The sequence below is a fragment of the Lutra lutra genome, chromosome 11 (genome assembly GCF_902655055.1).
Source record: "Lutra lutra chromosome 11, mLutLut1.2, whole genome shotgun sequence".
In the NCBI taxonomy this organism is placed as follows: Eukaryota; Metazoa; Chordata; class Mammalia; order Carnivora; family Mustelidae; genus Lutra; species Lutra lutra.
In genome coordinates this window covers 51,052,977-51,067,611 of record NC_062288.1, presented here as the reverse complement: position 1 = coordinate 51,067,611, position 14,635 = coordinate 51,052,977, and the positions used below count along the sequence as shown (strand labels likewise).

The window sequence follows — 14,635 nt, the reverse complement described above, 5'->3', positions numbered from 1 at the left end:
AGCAGCTGCCTTCGGCTCAGGTCATGATCCCAGCGTCCTGGGATCGAGTCCCGCATCGGGCTCCTTGCTTGGCGGGGAGCCTGCTTCTCCCTCTGCCTCTGCCTGCCATTCTGTCTGCCTGTGCTCGCTCGCTCGCTCTCCTCTCTCTCTGACAAATAAATAAAAAAAAAATCTAAAAAAGAAAAAAAAAAGAAAAGTAAAATATCCTGTAAAAGTTACAGTTACTTAGTCTTTCCAGTTTTTTTTAGAAATGGTATTTCATAGATTTATGTTTCAGCATGCATAAAAGAATAAAGATTAATAAAGGGCGAAGTTGTAGTATTAATAGAATCACCACTAAACTCTTCATTTCCATCCCTTTATTATTTATGTAATGCCTGCCATGTTGAGGAATATGACCTTGAGTAAATAGTTTTGAAGATTGACAAATTAGTAGATCACTTGACAGGTGTCATTCGTATGCAGAACATTCCTAGATAGTGGTAGCATTTTAGAGAAGTAGAAAACAGACAATTACATAGAGGATGATAAGTGACAAATCCCATAAATTCAGGGCATGGGTATATTTTAAAAATGAAAATACAAAAATACTCAGCTGAAATGATAGAGGCTTATTTGGTTGGAGATTTTATTCTGTAGTCAGTCCTGGGAGGAAGAGCAGGATTTTAGTAGGTAGGAGCATAAACAGCTATAAAAAATGGGAGGATCGGGGCACCTGGGTGGCTCAGTGGGTTAAGCCGCTGCCTTCGGCTCAGGTCATGATCTCAGGGTCCTGGCATCGAGCCCCGCATCGGGCTCTCTGCTCAGCAGGGAGCCTGCTTCCTCCTCTCTCTCTACTTGCCTCTCTGCCTGCTTGTGATCTCTCTCTGTCAAATAAATAAATAAAATCTTAAAAAAAAAAATGGGAGGATCTATTCTAGAGAAAGATGAATAATTAACATACTGTTTTATTTTCTATTAGAAAAGATTTCAAACACAGACAAGTATAGAGAATAATACAGTAGACATTTATGTACCAACTACCCAAATTTAACCAATGTTAATGTTTTACTATAGTAGCTCTGTTCCTCTCTTGAAGGTAACTACTGTTCTAAAATTGGTGTGTATCTTTTCCTTTTGTTTATTTTTATACTTCTAATATAGACGTAAGGATTCATAAATACATATGGTGCCATGTTTTGCCTTTTAAAAATTGATGTAAATGCTAACATACTAGAGCTACCCTTTTGCTTTTTTCCACTCAACTCTAGATGCCATTGTGGAGATATATCCAGGTTGGTATAGGTAGCTTCATCTCACTTATTTTAACTGAGGTGTATTAGTTCATCTTTTTATAAGAGTGTGTTGACTTTTGGGTTTTACGTGTATCATACCTTTCTTAAGTAACAGCATTGTGTTATTTACATTATGCTAGTGATTTGATAAATATATTAGGTTAAATTTGTTTTTGTTTTTTTACAATTTTTGTCCAGGAAATTCTTGCACGAGGAATTCTTCTTCCATTAATAAATCAACTCAGTGATCCTGATTATATTAATCAATATATCATATGGATGGTATGTACTTTCTAAAATTATGACAGTTTTTTTGAAACGTAGAAACAGTACTTGGAGAGCAGGATGATCAAGAAATAATTTATTAAAGAAATTAGGTAAAAATATGTTTAAAGATAATCTTTGTATTTCTAGTATTTCTGTTTGCTAATATGTTGAACGTGCAGCCAAATTCTTTTTAAGAAGTTTGTTAATAAGATAATCCTATTACAATTTTGGTGTTGTTGCTACTTGTTTAAATTAAAAAGAAAAGGATATTTTACTGCTTGAGTGGATAGATGAGGAGTATTTTAAAAAGTTGCTGTTTGCTTTTAAACAGAGCTTGTGGTCTGAACTACTAAAATAGCATGTACTTTACATTTTTGTACCGTATAATGGAGGAAAGTATGGTAAAAGGAACACTGGACTAAGAATGGGAGGAAGTGTGTTCTAGACTTGTTTCTGTAAGTTGCTTAGTGTGTGTGAGTAGCTAGTTTTCTGTAAGTCCTAGCTTTCTCATCTGTCAGACATATTAGAGGGTTAGTGATTACTAAGTTTACTGGGTCTAATTATTTTTGTGACTGATTATATATGCTTTTCCTCAGTAAACTCATAGTTAAGAAAGAGTTGTAAATGGGCTATTGCTGGGAGTTCTTTGATATATGCTTCTAGATCTTTGATTCATTTTCTTGAAATAGAATTTCTTCACCACAGTTGTCTTCTATTAACTCAGTCTAGCTTTCTTAGGAAAGAATTTATTGTTCTTTGTTTCTAGTAGCCATTATCAAACTGGACATTGTTTTGGTGTTGTTGCTGCAGCAGTTTTTCTCTCTCCCACCAGGTTGTGGGTTACCTGCAGGCAGAAATTGTTTTGTTAGCTTTGTATTCCTAGAGCCTTTTTTGGAGGCCATACAACTGGTTCTTCGTTTCCTTTGTCAATTTTTTTTACTGTCCTGTTGGGCTCTATGAAAGCTTTAAAAACATGCATATCTGCCTAGTTAAAATTTTTGAAAAATGCATATCCTTTGGTTAGGAGTTGTACTCATGAAATTTATTCTTAAGTAATAATAAGTAAGTTTGAAACAATTTATATTTAAGCACATTAATGGCAACATTGCTTTTAAAACTAAAAAATTGAAAGCAATTTAAGTGTTCTACATGGAGGATTAGTTTAATAAGTCATGGCATATTGATAAAATAGAATAAATGAAGCCATTAAAAAGAATGATGGTAGTGTATCTTGAATAATGAAAAAATGCTTATATATATATATATATATATATTTTTTTTTAAAGATTTATTTACTTGAGAGAGAGAGAGTGTGTGAGAGAGCAAGATCATAAGTGGGGGGAAGGGGCAGAGGGAGTAGCAGACTCCCAACTAAGCAGAGAGCCTGTTGTGGGGCTTGATCCGAGGACCCCAGGATCATAGGATCATGCCCTGACAGAAGGCACTTAATCCCAGGCACCCAAGAGGTTTATATTTTTTATATGAAAAGGATAACCAGAGGTGATGTGTGTGTAGAGAATGCTTTTTAAAAAACAAATATATAATTATATTCTTATTAATGACTGTATAATTCTGATAGTATATATACTATTTGAAGTCTTAAGATTATGTAGGATTATGAAAGATTATGAATGTTTTAATTTTTTCTCTTGTGTATATATTGTACTTTATAGGGAGTATTAGTTATATAATAAAAAAAGTAATTTTTTAAAAACTAGGTAAAGAGGTAAAATTCAAAAACATTTCAGTAATGAAATAAAGGTAAATGGTATTAGGAAATGTTTTTTTAGAACACAGTAAAATGGATGTTTTATACTAAACTTAATCAAGATATAGTACTGTATAATCTTATTTGTGGTACAGAAAAGGTACAGAATGTTATGGTTATCTCTCACTCCTGGGATTAGGAATAATTTTTTTCCTATATATTTTTCTTCAGCTTTCAGTTTTTCTTTTGCTGAATTTATATTAACTATATAATTAAGTACATGGTGTAAACATTTGAGGGGGTGGAATTTAAAATATGCTCTAAAAGAAATTCAAACCACCGTGTCTTTACTTGTTCTCCCTAGAGTTGGATTAATACTACTATTGTGTATGTGTATGATGCTTGGGTCTTTTTTCTCATTAATGAACAGGAATTGGTCCTTATTTCATTTTGCAGTATAGAATCAGAAAATATATTTAAAAGAGCAAAGTTTATCAATAAAGGATCTACTTTGTTGTCTGGTTTAGTAATTGACATTAATTGTGTGGAAAACCTTGTATCCATAGGTATTATAAATATTAAAATGAGCTCAGTTCTATTCTTAGTTCAGTTACATTAATATCTAACCATATAGTTCATTTCTATTTGAACGGCAAAGTTTAGAGCAGTCTAGAGTAACATATCTTCCTTCTATAATATGTTAGTGTTATCCAACGATAGTTTTTAAGTCATTTCTAAAGATAGTATGGATGGATTTGCATTATTCATCTCTAAATGTGTATTTTTTTAAAAATACGAACTAATTAAGAATGAGTCTTCTCTCTTACTGTGGAATAAATTACCTCATATTGTTATTTTCAACTAGAGCAGATAAATGGACAGCTGTTTAATAGTTTCTTAATGTGTTCTTAGAAAAATCATGTCTTTAATAACCTACCTTTTTTTTAATCATTGAAATAAAACTTACATAAAGTGAAATAAATTGCCGAGTAGTCTTCTGAAGTTTTGTTCTGATTTTGCACTTCCCTAGCACCAGTTGAGATCCCCCATCTCTCTGCATTCTGATAAGCATTTGGCATTGCTGTTTTGTTGTGGTTAACTTGAATATGCATGATGACTCAATGATATTGAGCATCTTTTTGTGTGCTTATTAGCTAGTTTTTTCCCAGTTCTGGACTTCTATAGTCCCTAGTTCTTCGACTCCTTATAGAGAATGTACAGTATCCCAAGTCTGCTTCCTTTTCATCGTTTCCCCTACTCCTTTACTTAAGTTTTGTTGGCAGTCACAGCAGCTAGTCACTTTATAATATCCTCGAGTACTTTTTGTGTCTCACTTTGTTATATTTTTGATGAAGCCACACTCTGGTTAAAGTCAACTCAACTCTCAACTCCCATTCCTGTTCTTAAACAGCACGTGGCTAGGGGAAAAAAAAAACAGTTAATTATGTCATCACATTGATTCTGTTCAGTTTAGGTCAGAGAACACCACTCTTCTGTTTAAAACCCTCCAATAACTTTTCATTCCACTCAGAATGGGAGCTACCACATGTACTGTACCCTACCAGATTGACCTTTCACTGCCACTAATCTCATCTTCTACTCCTTTACCTTTCTTTGGGACCATGAGTACAGAGGTTTTCATTTTGTGTTCTTAAAAGCACTGCGTAAACACTTGGTATAAGATTGTTCCTACCTAGCATGTGGTAGACTCTGAAGATTCTTTTTTTCCTGAGTCCTTCTCCCACCTGTTTTTTAAACTTTATTTTCAGATCCGTGATTCTAATTGCAACTATGAGGCCTTTATGAACATTATTAAATTGAGTGACAATATTGGAGAGCTAGAAGCAGTCCGAGATAAGGCAGCAGAAGAATTACAGTATCTTCGATCTCTAGATACAGTTGGTGATGGTAAGTAATTCATTTAAGTACAGAAATGTGTACTTCTTTAATCATTATTCTATCTTTAAACAAAACTTTACCCAAATGTCACTTTATGCTATTATTTATTTTCACCTTATCTAAGTCTAAATCTTCTTATTATGTTAATATGTGTTAAGAATAAAAGTATTATAATTTTCTGAATGTGAGGCTGTTGATACTGTGATTACCTCTAAAGTAAAAATAATAGGCATGGTTTAATTTTAATTAAATAATTTCACTATAAAATTTCAGATTATTTTTTTATTGTTTGCTCTGTTCATATTAAATTACAGTACATACATGTTTAAAGTATTTCATAAATAACATTACCACTAGCTCATAATCAATTTGTTTGTATTTAGATATCAACACTATCAAGAATCAAATAAATAGCTTACTATTTGTAAAGAAAGTATGTGACTCAAGAATACAGCGATTGCAGTCAGGCAAAGTAAGTAAAGTACTTTAAAATTAATGTTTAGTTATAAATACTTTATATTCACTTAAATATCTAGCAAATGACAAGATGTGAAATATTAACTAGTGTGGCCCTCCACAAAAGGATTTGCAGAAAAAAGTATTTGTTAAAACTAAAGAGATTAAAATATTTCCTGAAAAATGCTACAGCAATTAAAGATTTTATTTATTGGTTTATTTATTCATCTTTTCATTTTTTATTAAAAACTCAACACTTACATAGTTTTATACATTGAGCGCCATTTTAGATGGACCTAATAGGCAAAAGCTCTCTCTTCAGAGAACTTATATTTTAGTTGAAGAGTCAAAAAATAAACCAATAAATAAATTATTATATAATGTTAAAAAACATGTTAAAAATAAGTAAATATAAAAAATAACAAGTAAGGCAAAGTAGAGAGATAGAGAATGTCTAGGAATGTTTTAGATAGATGCTGAGTGATTTGGTTACATTTGAGCTTAGAGAAATCTGATAGAATAATGAGAAAGTGTTGAGATTTTTTTTTTTTTTTTTTAAAGAATCTTTCAGGCAAAGGTGAAATCATATGCAGAGGTCCTGAGATAGGAAGATGTTTGGTGAGTTAGAGTAGGTCAGCATGGCTGGTACGGAATGAATGAGAAAGGATGATAGTAGTAATAAAATGGAGAGGAACCTTAGGGATTATATCATATATGGTTTTATCTACCATAGTAAGATTTTTTAAAAATTCTTTTTTTTTTTAAGATTTTATTTATTTATTTGACAGAGAGAGAGATCACAAGTAGGCAGAGAGTCAGGCAGAGAGAGGGGGAAGCAGGCTCCTTCCTGAGCAGAGAGCTGGATGCGGGGCTCAATCCTAGGACTCTGAGATCATGACCTAAGCTGAAGGCAGAGGCTTAACTCACTGAGCCACCCCGGTGCCCTGATTTTTTAAAAAAAATTCTAATTGTGATGGGAATCCGTTGGAGATTTATGCTGGCAAGTGACATGACCTGACTTATGAGGTAAAATAATCACTTGGGGTCTTTGTGATGTTTAGAAATTGTGGTAGAGTTGGCGGGAATAAGAATGGAGACGAAAAGATCATTTAGGAGACGATTGGTTTAGTCCAGTATGAGATGTCTGCAGAGGTTGTGGGAAGTAATTAGAAATTGGATGTAGTACTAACAGATTTGCTAATAGATTAAATACGGAGTGAGGGGGGGAAAAAAAGGACTCAGGGAGGATTCCTAGAATTTCTGGCCTGACTGCATGAACAGTGTTGCTACTTACTAAAATAGATAACACAGTAAAGAGGAGATTGAGAAGCGACAATCAAATTTTGTATGTTTTAGTTTGAGATCCTTATTTGACAATCATATAGACCTGCTAGCTGGTAAGCACTGTAGTTCAAGGGGAAGGTTGGTGATGGACCTAAACTTTGAGGGTCCTTAGGATTATTAGATGTTTATTTAAAGTAAAGACACTGGATGGAGTTACCTAAGACAGTGAGTTTATGTAAGAAGATAATCAAGAACTTAGTCCAGAGGCAGTATAGTTACTAGAGTTTAAGACAAAGTGGAAGATCTACCTAAAGAAACAGAGTAAGTGATTGGTGAAATTGAAGGAAAACCTGGGAGTGTGATATTCCAGAAGCCAATTATAGAAAGTTTTTAAGGAAGTAAGAGATCAGGTATGTCTCAGGCTGCTAATAAGTTGAGTAAGATGAAGACTTAGAATTGACCATTTGATTTGCCACCAGGAGAATATTGGTGATCTGATAATAGCATTTTGGAGTAGTGGAGAGAAACCCTTATTGGAACTGGTCCAGGAGAAAATGGAGAGAGATGAATTAGAAACAGTGATTATAGGTAGCTGTTTGGAGAAGAGCAGAGATTTGGGCTTTGGAAACAGAAAAGAGCTTTTTTTACTACCTTAGATTTCAGTATAGTCAATTTTTTTTTTCTGGTTTTCTCTTTTGGAAATTTATTGTGACTCTGGGCTTGTAATTTTAAAATGTATTTAAATTTTAAGTTTCTTAAGGAATAGAAGACTGATTTTTATCAATACTGAGTTTAGTTGATGGATTAATTACAACTCATTACTTGAGGCCTGCATTTGTCTAATACCTGAGTTTATGTGTATGTATGTCTTTGTTTCAGTTAACTGTATTTTAAAATTATATACTCATGCACATTCAGTATAGAAGAATATTTATTTTGAGAGCAAGAGAGCACATGAGTGGGAGCGGGGAGGGGGGGCGTTGCTGAGAGAGAGAGAGGGAGAGAGAGAAAGAATCTTCAAGTAGACTCCCCAGAGTTTGGAGCCCAGTGCAAGGCTTGCTTCTAGGACCCAGAGTAAATGTCTTGAGCTGAAATCAAGAGTTGGTTGCTCAACTGATTGAGCCACCCAGGTGCCCCAATGTTCAGGCATCTTTTGATAGCAGATCCCTTTAAATATAGATACCTTGTTTTGAAGCCTGTCAATTCTTTTTTGAGTCTCAAGCTTTACTTTTTTAATTAGTTCACTTGGGAAGAAAAGTCAGAATCTCCACAGAGATAAAGTTTTTTAACCGTGCTACTCATCTTGAAATCTTAGAAGGCTGTTTATCTTTTTTATTACAATAATAAAGTTACGATGAATACTCTTCTACATCTCATATGTGGAGCTGCTTCTGGGAAAGAAAGAGGTGGTAAGTTTGATGAAAGAAGACTTAGGAGAAAACATGTGCTGGCACCAGGTTGCTTTATGCCAGACATTTTAAGTCAGTTATCTATTTATACAGTATTTGTATGAAGGGAAATACTAATTAGAGAGGAAGTTTTCCCCTTTTCTCAAGTTCTTTTTCTTCTCCATTATGTATTAACTACATCTAATTTAGTATCTGCCCCTAATTAAGGCACCCTAACTTTCAGAAGAACCTTCTGATCTTTCTTCTTTTTTTTTTTTTTTTAAGATTTTATTAATTTATTTGACAGAGAACAGAGCAAGAGGGAGATGGAGCACATGAGCGGGGTTCAGGGGAGCAGAGGTAGAGGGAGAAGCAGGCTCCCCACTGAGCAAGGAGCCCAACAGGGGACTCAATCCCAGGACCCTGGAATCATGACTTGAGCTGAAGGGAAACCTTAACCGACTGAGCCACCCAGGCGCCTCTGATCTTTATTTTTTAAATAGAGGATTATGAGATAGGGATTTAGGAATACAGAGAAACTGGTGACACAGAAACATTCGGGTTTTATGGAAGAGGCTGCAGGCTTTGAAAACACTGAGTCATTCTTGGCAGCTCTGTAATCATAGGCAGTCTTTCTGATTTCAGCTTTTTTATCTCTTAAGTGAGGTGGGTGATATTTATCCAATAGGATTGTTGTGGAGAATAATGTGTATAAAGTACATAGCACAGTGCTTGACATGTGGATTCTCTATAAATTTTTTTTTTGAAGATTTTATTTATTTATTTGTCAGAGAGAGAGAAGAGAGAGCACAAGTAGGAGGAGTGTCAGGCAGAGGGAGAAGCAGGCTCCTTACTGAGCAGGGAGCCCAATGCGGGGCTCGACCCCAGGACCCTGGGATTATGATTTGAACTGAAGGCAGATGCTTAACTGACTGAGCCACCCAGGCATCTCTAGACTGTCTAAATTTTGAACCCATGTTTTGTTTTGCTTTTCTGTGTTTTTTCATGTGTAGGTAGTTACCTTGCTTTTTGACTTTGAAAACTAAATTTAATTTACTGTTTAGGTTGTCTGAGAAGAAGCATATTTTTAATGAAAGATGGTAGAGTTTTTACTCTCTCAGGAGAAAAATTACTCTTTTGGGATATTTTCTTTTTTCTCAGTGAATAGACTTCAGTCTGTAACTTGAACATGTTGGGATTTATTTATTCTTGGACATTGTAAGCATTCCAGACATCCCCTTTAGCTCCTAAAATGTTCATTTTCATTTGGAATATGTAGAAATAGAGAATATTTGAAATTCTAGTAATTCAGAATTATTTTATAATGAAAGAAGTAAATGCTTATCATCCTTTTAATGCATATTTACTAAGCAGCTATTAATTAGGAAATTCTCTAGGCTGGGACTGTTGGGAACGCACATGAAAGAGAAAGAAAAGAAAAAACTTTATTTTTATTCCATTTTAGCTTAACATTTTTATATCTATGAAAAGATCTTTAACCTAATGCATGAGTAGATGAAATATTGACCTGCATTTACTTTTCTCTTAGGAAATAAATACTGTGAAACTGGCAGCAAACTTTGGGAAACTTTGCACAGTCCCTTTGGACAGCATTCTTGTAGACAATGTTGCACTACAATTTTTTATGGGTAGGTAAATCCGTTTTATGAAAACAAAACAGCCCTCGAAATTTTTAATAATTGTAAATATTACTAAACTTTAAATATCTGATATTAAACATACCAAATATATCTTTCCTCCACTCTCCATTCTCTGAAGTGTTCCCTTTTTTGGAAATCATAGAGGTAGAGATTTATTTTGTTTAGAAGGAAAGAAATGCTTATTATAACTTAAATGTGCATTTGTTAAATAACTCATTTAAATTCTAGCAGATTCTATGAATTTAAATTATCTGAGAAAGAGTTCTTTATCAGCAACAGACATTGTTTGTTTGTTTGTTTTAAGATTTTATTTATTTATTTGACAGAGAGAGAGAGAGAGATCACAAGTAGGCAGAGAGGCAGGCAGAGAGAGGGGGAAACAGGCTCACTGCCGAGCAGAGAGCCCGATGCAGGGCTCGATCCCAGGACCTGAGATCATGACCTGAGCCTAAGGCATAGGCTTAACATAGGCTTAACTGAGCCACCCAGGTGCCCCCAGACATTGTTTTTAAAGTTTGTATCATTTTGTGCATGAATAGGTCTTTGTTTTTATATCATGTTAATACATATAAATATTTACTAATTTTGTTAATATTATATCTGACCTTTGAACAACATGGATTTGAACTGTGCAGATTCACTTATTTATACAGATTGTATTCGATAAATACAGTATAGTAATACAAATGTATTTTCCTTATGATTCTCTTAACATTTTCTTCTCTAGCTTACTTTAAGAATATAGTACATACAGAATGTTGTATGTGTTAAATGTTTATATAATTGGGAAGGCTTCCAGTCAATAGTAGACTATTAGTAGTTACGGTTTTGGGAAGTCAGGAATTATGCATGGATTTTTGAGTCCATGGTGAGTTGTGCCCCTGATCTAACCCGCATTGTTCAGGGGTCAACTATACATCAAAACTGCTTTTTATCTGGAGGACATTTTCAGTAAACCTTCCTGATTCTTCATTTTCATGACCAAAAACATAAATGCATAGCTTATTGAAGATCCTAATCCTTACTTTTAATATTTGTAAGAATATTAATATTATAATCAGTAATCTTTATTGAGAACAGAAGCCAAATGTTCCTGAAGTAGTTTCTTTCTGATGAAGCCTTCTGTAGTAATTTTATCTCCTAGAAATTTTATCATGAAAAATGAGATTTAAAAAAAAAAAATGCGTGCATCCATTTGTGTTTTCTACATAACTGTGGTCTTTTTAACCTAACCAATTTGTGATGTAAGCATTCTTCATCTTAAGCATTTCTTAACAGTTTGAAAAATGTAGAGTTTTAAGTATTTGAAACTTTAATCCTTCTTAACTTGCATGGCTACATGCATCCAAAAATATGTGACATTGCATCCAAAAATATGTAACATTAATATCTATGTTGTTATGGATTTTGTTTGGTAGATTACATGCAGCAAACTGGAGGTCAAGCACATCTCTTCTTCTGGATGACAGTGGAAGGATACCGAGTTACAGCCCAGCAGCAACTCGAAGTTTTATTAAGTCGTCAGAAAGATGGAAAACATCAAACCAACCAAACCAAAGGTCTCTTAAGAGCAGCTGCTGTTGGAATATATGAACAGTATTTATCAGAAAAGGTGAGTCTCTGTTTTGATTAGTTTTTTTATCTTCTTTGGTAGTAACATTAGTAATAATATATATATATTTTTTCTTTCTTTAAAGATTTATTTATTTATTTGACAGACAGAAATCACAAGGAGGCAGAGAGGCAGGCAGAGAGAGAGGGGGAAGCAGGCTCCCCGCTGAGCAGAGAGCCCGATGGGGACCCTGGGATCATGACCTTAGCCGAAGGCAGAGGCTTTAACCCATTGAGCCACCTAGGCGACCCGAGTAATAATATATTTTTTAAAGACACATTTATTCAGCATGATCAGACTATTACATTTAGCAATCAACAGCAAGGATGCAAAAAAAAACTACATTAAAACCCTTTGTTGGAATGCTTTACACTTTCCACAGAACAGAAACTATGATAACCTGTTATACAATTAGTCACAAATACAGTCCTTGAACTTTTTGTACATACACATGAGTATTGTCTAAAACATGTCTTCTTTGAAGCAGCTAGGCCCTGCTACCCCTGTGTTTGGCTTAGTTCACAAATCTTTATAACCTGTAGTTTCCCTGTCAGCTCTCTGGCCCTCCTCTCCTGCTAAGCTGTTTCCTGGCAGTAATTAAAACCTTCTGCCACTGCTGTAGCTATTTCTGCTGCTGGAACCACCATAGCTACCTTGGTTTTGTGGTTTAGCACAGTATTGGCCTCTACCACCATAGGGGCTAGAACTTCTGCCTCCAAAATTTGCTCCTTTCATGGGTCCAAAATTTGAGGATTGATTGTTGTAATTGCCAAAATCATTACAGCTTCTGCAACCTCCATAGTTGCTTCCATCATTACCAAATCTGTGATAGCCATCCCAACTGCCACCTATCCACCACTGCCTCGACTGCCTCCAAAAACCACCTTGACCACTGAAGTTCCCTCCATCACCAAAGTTGTCATTCCCACCAAAACCACCTCCATGACCACCAGCAGTTTCCAGAACCACTTAGACCTCTTGGTGTAGATGAAGCACTAGCCATCTCTTGCTTAGATAGGGCTTTCTGTTCTTCACAGTTGTGGCCATTCAAAGTATGGTATTTTTGAATGACAGTCTTGTCTACAGAGTCATAGTCATCAAATGTTACAAAGCAGAACTCCTCTTTTTGCCACTGCTGCTGCTTTCCAATGACCACTTGCCACTTTCCAAATGCACGCGAGAGAAGAATGGGGCACGAACAAAGTCAGCGTTAAGGGAATGGGAGCAAGGGTTGGCAATTGAGAAGACTGCATCCCAGAACAACTCCCCAGTCCCATACTTATTAGATACAGATAACAATCAACAGGCAAGCAAGATATGCCTGATCAAGCAGTATAGGATCTGTGGTTGAGTAAACACATTTAAAGGAATCATCTAATTAACTACAGATGATCTCTAGAGAAGGGGAGGTAACAGAAAAAAGAATCAGGCTGGGTGTTCCCAGCTGCTCGGGCTTCAAGGATGTATATCATCCTCTCCCACAGAGGCCTATTGCTAGTACATGTTCAAGTGTGTTTGGTCAGTACATTGTTCTGAGGGATGGTTACACACTGCCTCAGTCAGTCATGATCTCAGTTTCTTTGATTTTCCCCTACTGTTCAAATGTAATCTCTTAGATGATATTCTTTCGTGTCGTCTTTGATGTTACCAACAAAAATCTTTTTCACAGTTAAGTGGGCACCAGGTTTTTGAGAATCTTCCTTTGAGACAGCCCTCTTTGGTTCCACAACTCTTCCATCCACCTTGTGTGGCCTTGCATTCATGGCTGCATCCACCTCCTCCACAGGGGCATATATGACAAACCCAAAGCCTCTGGAGCCCTTGGTGTTTGGATATCTCATTACCACACATTCCACATTGCTCAGAATGGCTCCTCAGACTCTCATCAGTTTCAAAGCTCACACGTCCAATAAAGAGCTTCCACATCTGTTCAGGCTCTTTGGGAGACCCTGACTTAGACATGATGGTGGTGGGAGCGGAGACTTGAACCAAGCTTACTCAGCAGCATCCATGGGCAGAAAGGAGTAATCTAACGAATGTTTCTCAGTAATAATTTTTGTAATACTTCTGAATATTCATTACTCATATTAGGCAGAACTACTTGCAAACCTTGTCTCATTTAATCTTGATAACAATCTTTTTGTATATTACTATTCTTGTGTTATAAGTAAAGAAGCTCATGTTTAGAATTGAATTAACTTTGCCAAGGTCATACAAATACTGGTGACACAGTCAAGACTCAAAGTCACACATACTCTAGATTCAAGGATACAAAAGATTGAAAGTATAACAATGGAAAAAGATAAATGATGCATACAGTAACCAAAACAGAGCTGGAGTAGCTATCTAATATTAGACAATAGATTTTAAAACAAAAATTATTAATAGAAAAAACATTTTATAATGATAAAAAGGTCAATTGATCCTTGATTTACCGTTAAAAAAAAAAACAGTTATAAACAACAAAACCTCCACATACATAGGACAAAACCTGACAGAATTGAAGAGAGAAATAGACAATTCAACAACAGGTGGCTATTGAAGACTTCAGTAGTGGTAGAACATTAGATAGAATATGACCAAAGATACACAGTAAATGAAGAGCACTATAGAACACTATAAACCTCTATAAACCACTATAGAACACTATAAACCACTATCAAACCCGCACATCTATAGAATACTTTCCCTAAGAACAGCAGAGAATACACATTATTTTCAAGCTTACATGAAACATTGTCTGGGTTAGATAGACCCTAGACCCTTTGCTAGGCCATAAAATCTGAATTTAAAAGTGTTTTGGGCTCTCTGCTCCGCGGGGAGCCTGCTTTCTCCTCTCTCTCTCTGCCTGCCTCTCTGCCTACTTGTGATCTCTGCCTGTCAAATTAAATAAATAAAATCTTTAAAAAAAAATAAAAGTGTTGAAATCATACAAAAGTATGTCCTTTTATCATAGTAGAATTAATTAGTAATTAACAGAAGGAGTTTTGAGGAATTATAAATTCTTAAAAATTAACACATTTCGAAATAGTCTCTGGGTCAAAAGAAATCAGAAGGAAATTAGGAGGTATTTTGAATTGAATGGA

At 35.1% G+C, this 14,635-nt stretch overlaps 1 protein-coding gene and 1 pseudogene across 5 annotated transcripts in view; one reads left to right on the top strand and one right to left on the bottom strand.

Moving 5' to 3' along the window:
• The window catches only part of SNX13 (sorting nexin 13), a 141,548-nt gene that overhangs the window by 81,917 nt on the left and 44,996 nt on the right, over positions 1-14,635 (top strand). For all 5 annotated transcript variants that reach the window (XM_047694330.1, XM_047694331.1, XM_047694332.1 and 2 more), the window contains 5 exons: positions 1,473-1,556; positions 5,019-5,157; positions 5,532-5,620; positions 9,826-9,925; positions 11,356-11,549. In XM_047694330.1, coding sequence (XP_047550286.1) covers positions 1,473-1,556; positions 5,019-5,157; positions 5,532-5,620; positions 9,826-9,925; positions 11,356-11,549 — 606 coding nt within the window. The remainder of the gene's footprint in view (positions 1-1,472; positions 1,557-5,018; positions 5,158-5,531; positions 5,621-9,825; positions 9,926-11,355; positions 11,550-14,635) is intronic.
• On the bottom strand, positions 11,992-13,537 carry LOC125080469 (heterogeneous nuclear ribonucleoprotein A1-like; annotated as a pseudogene).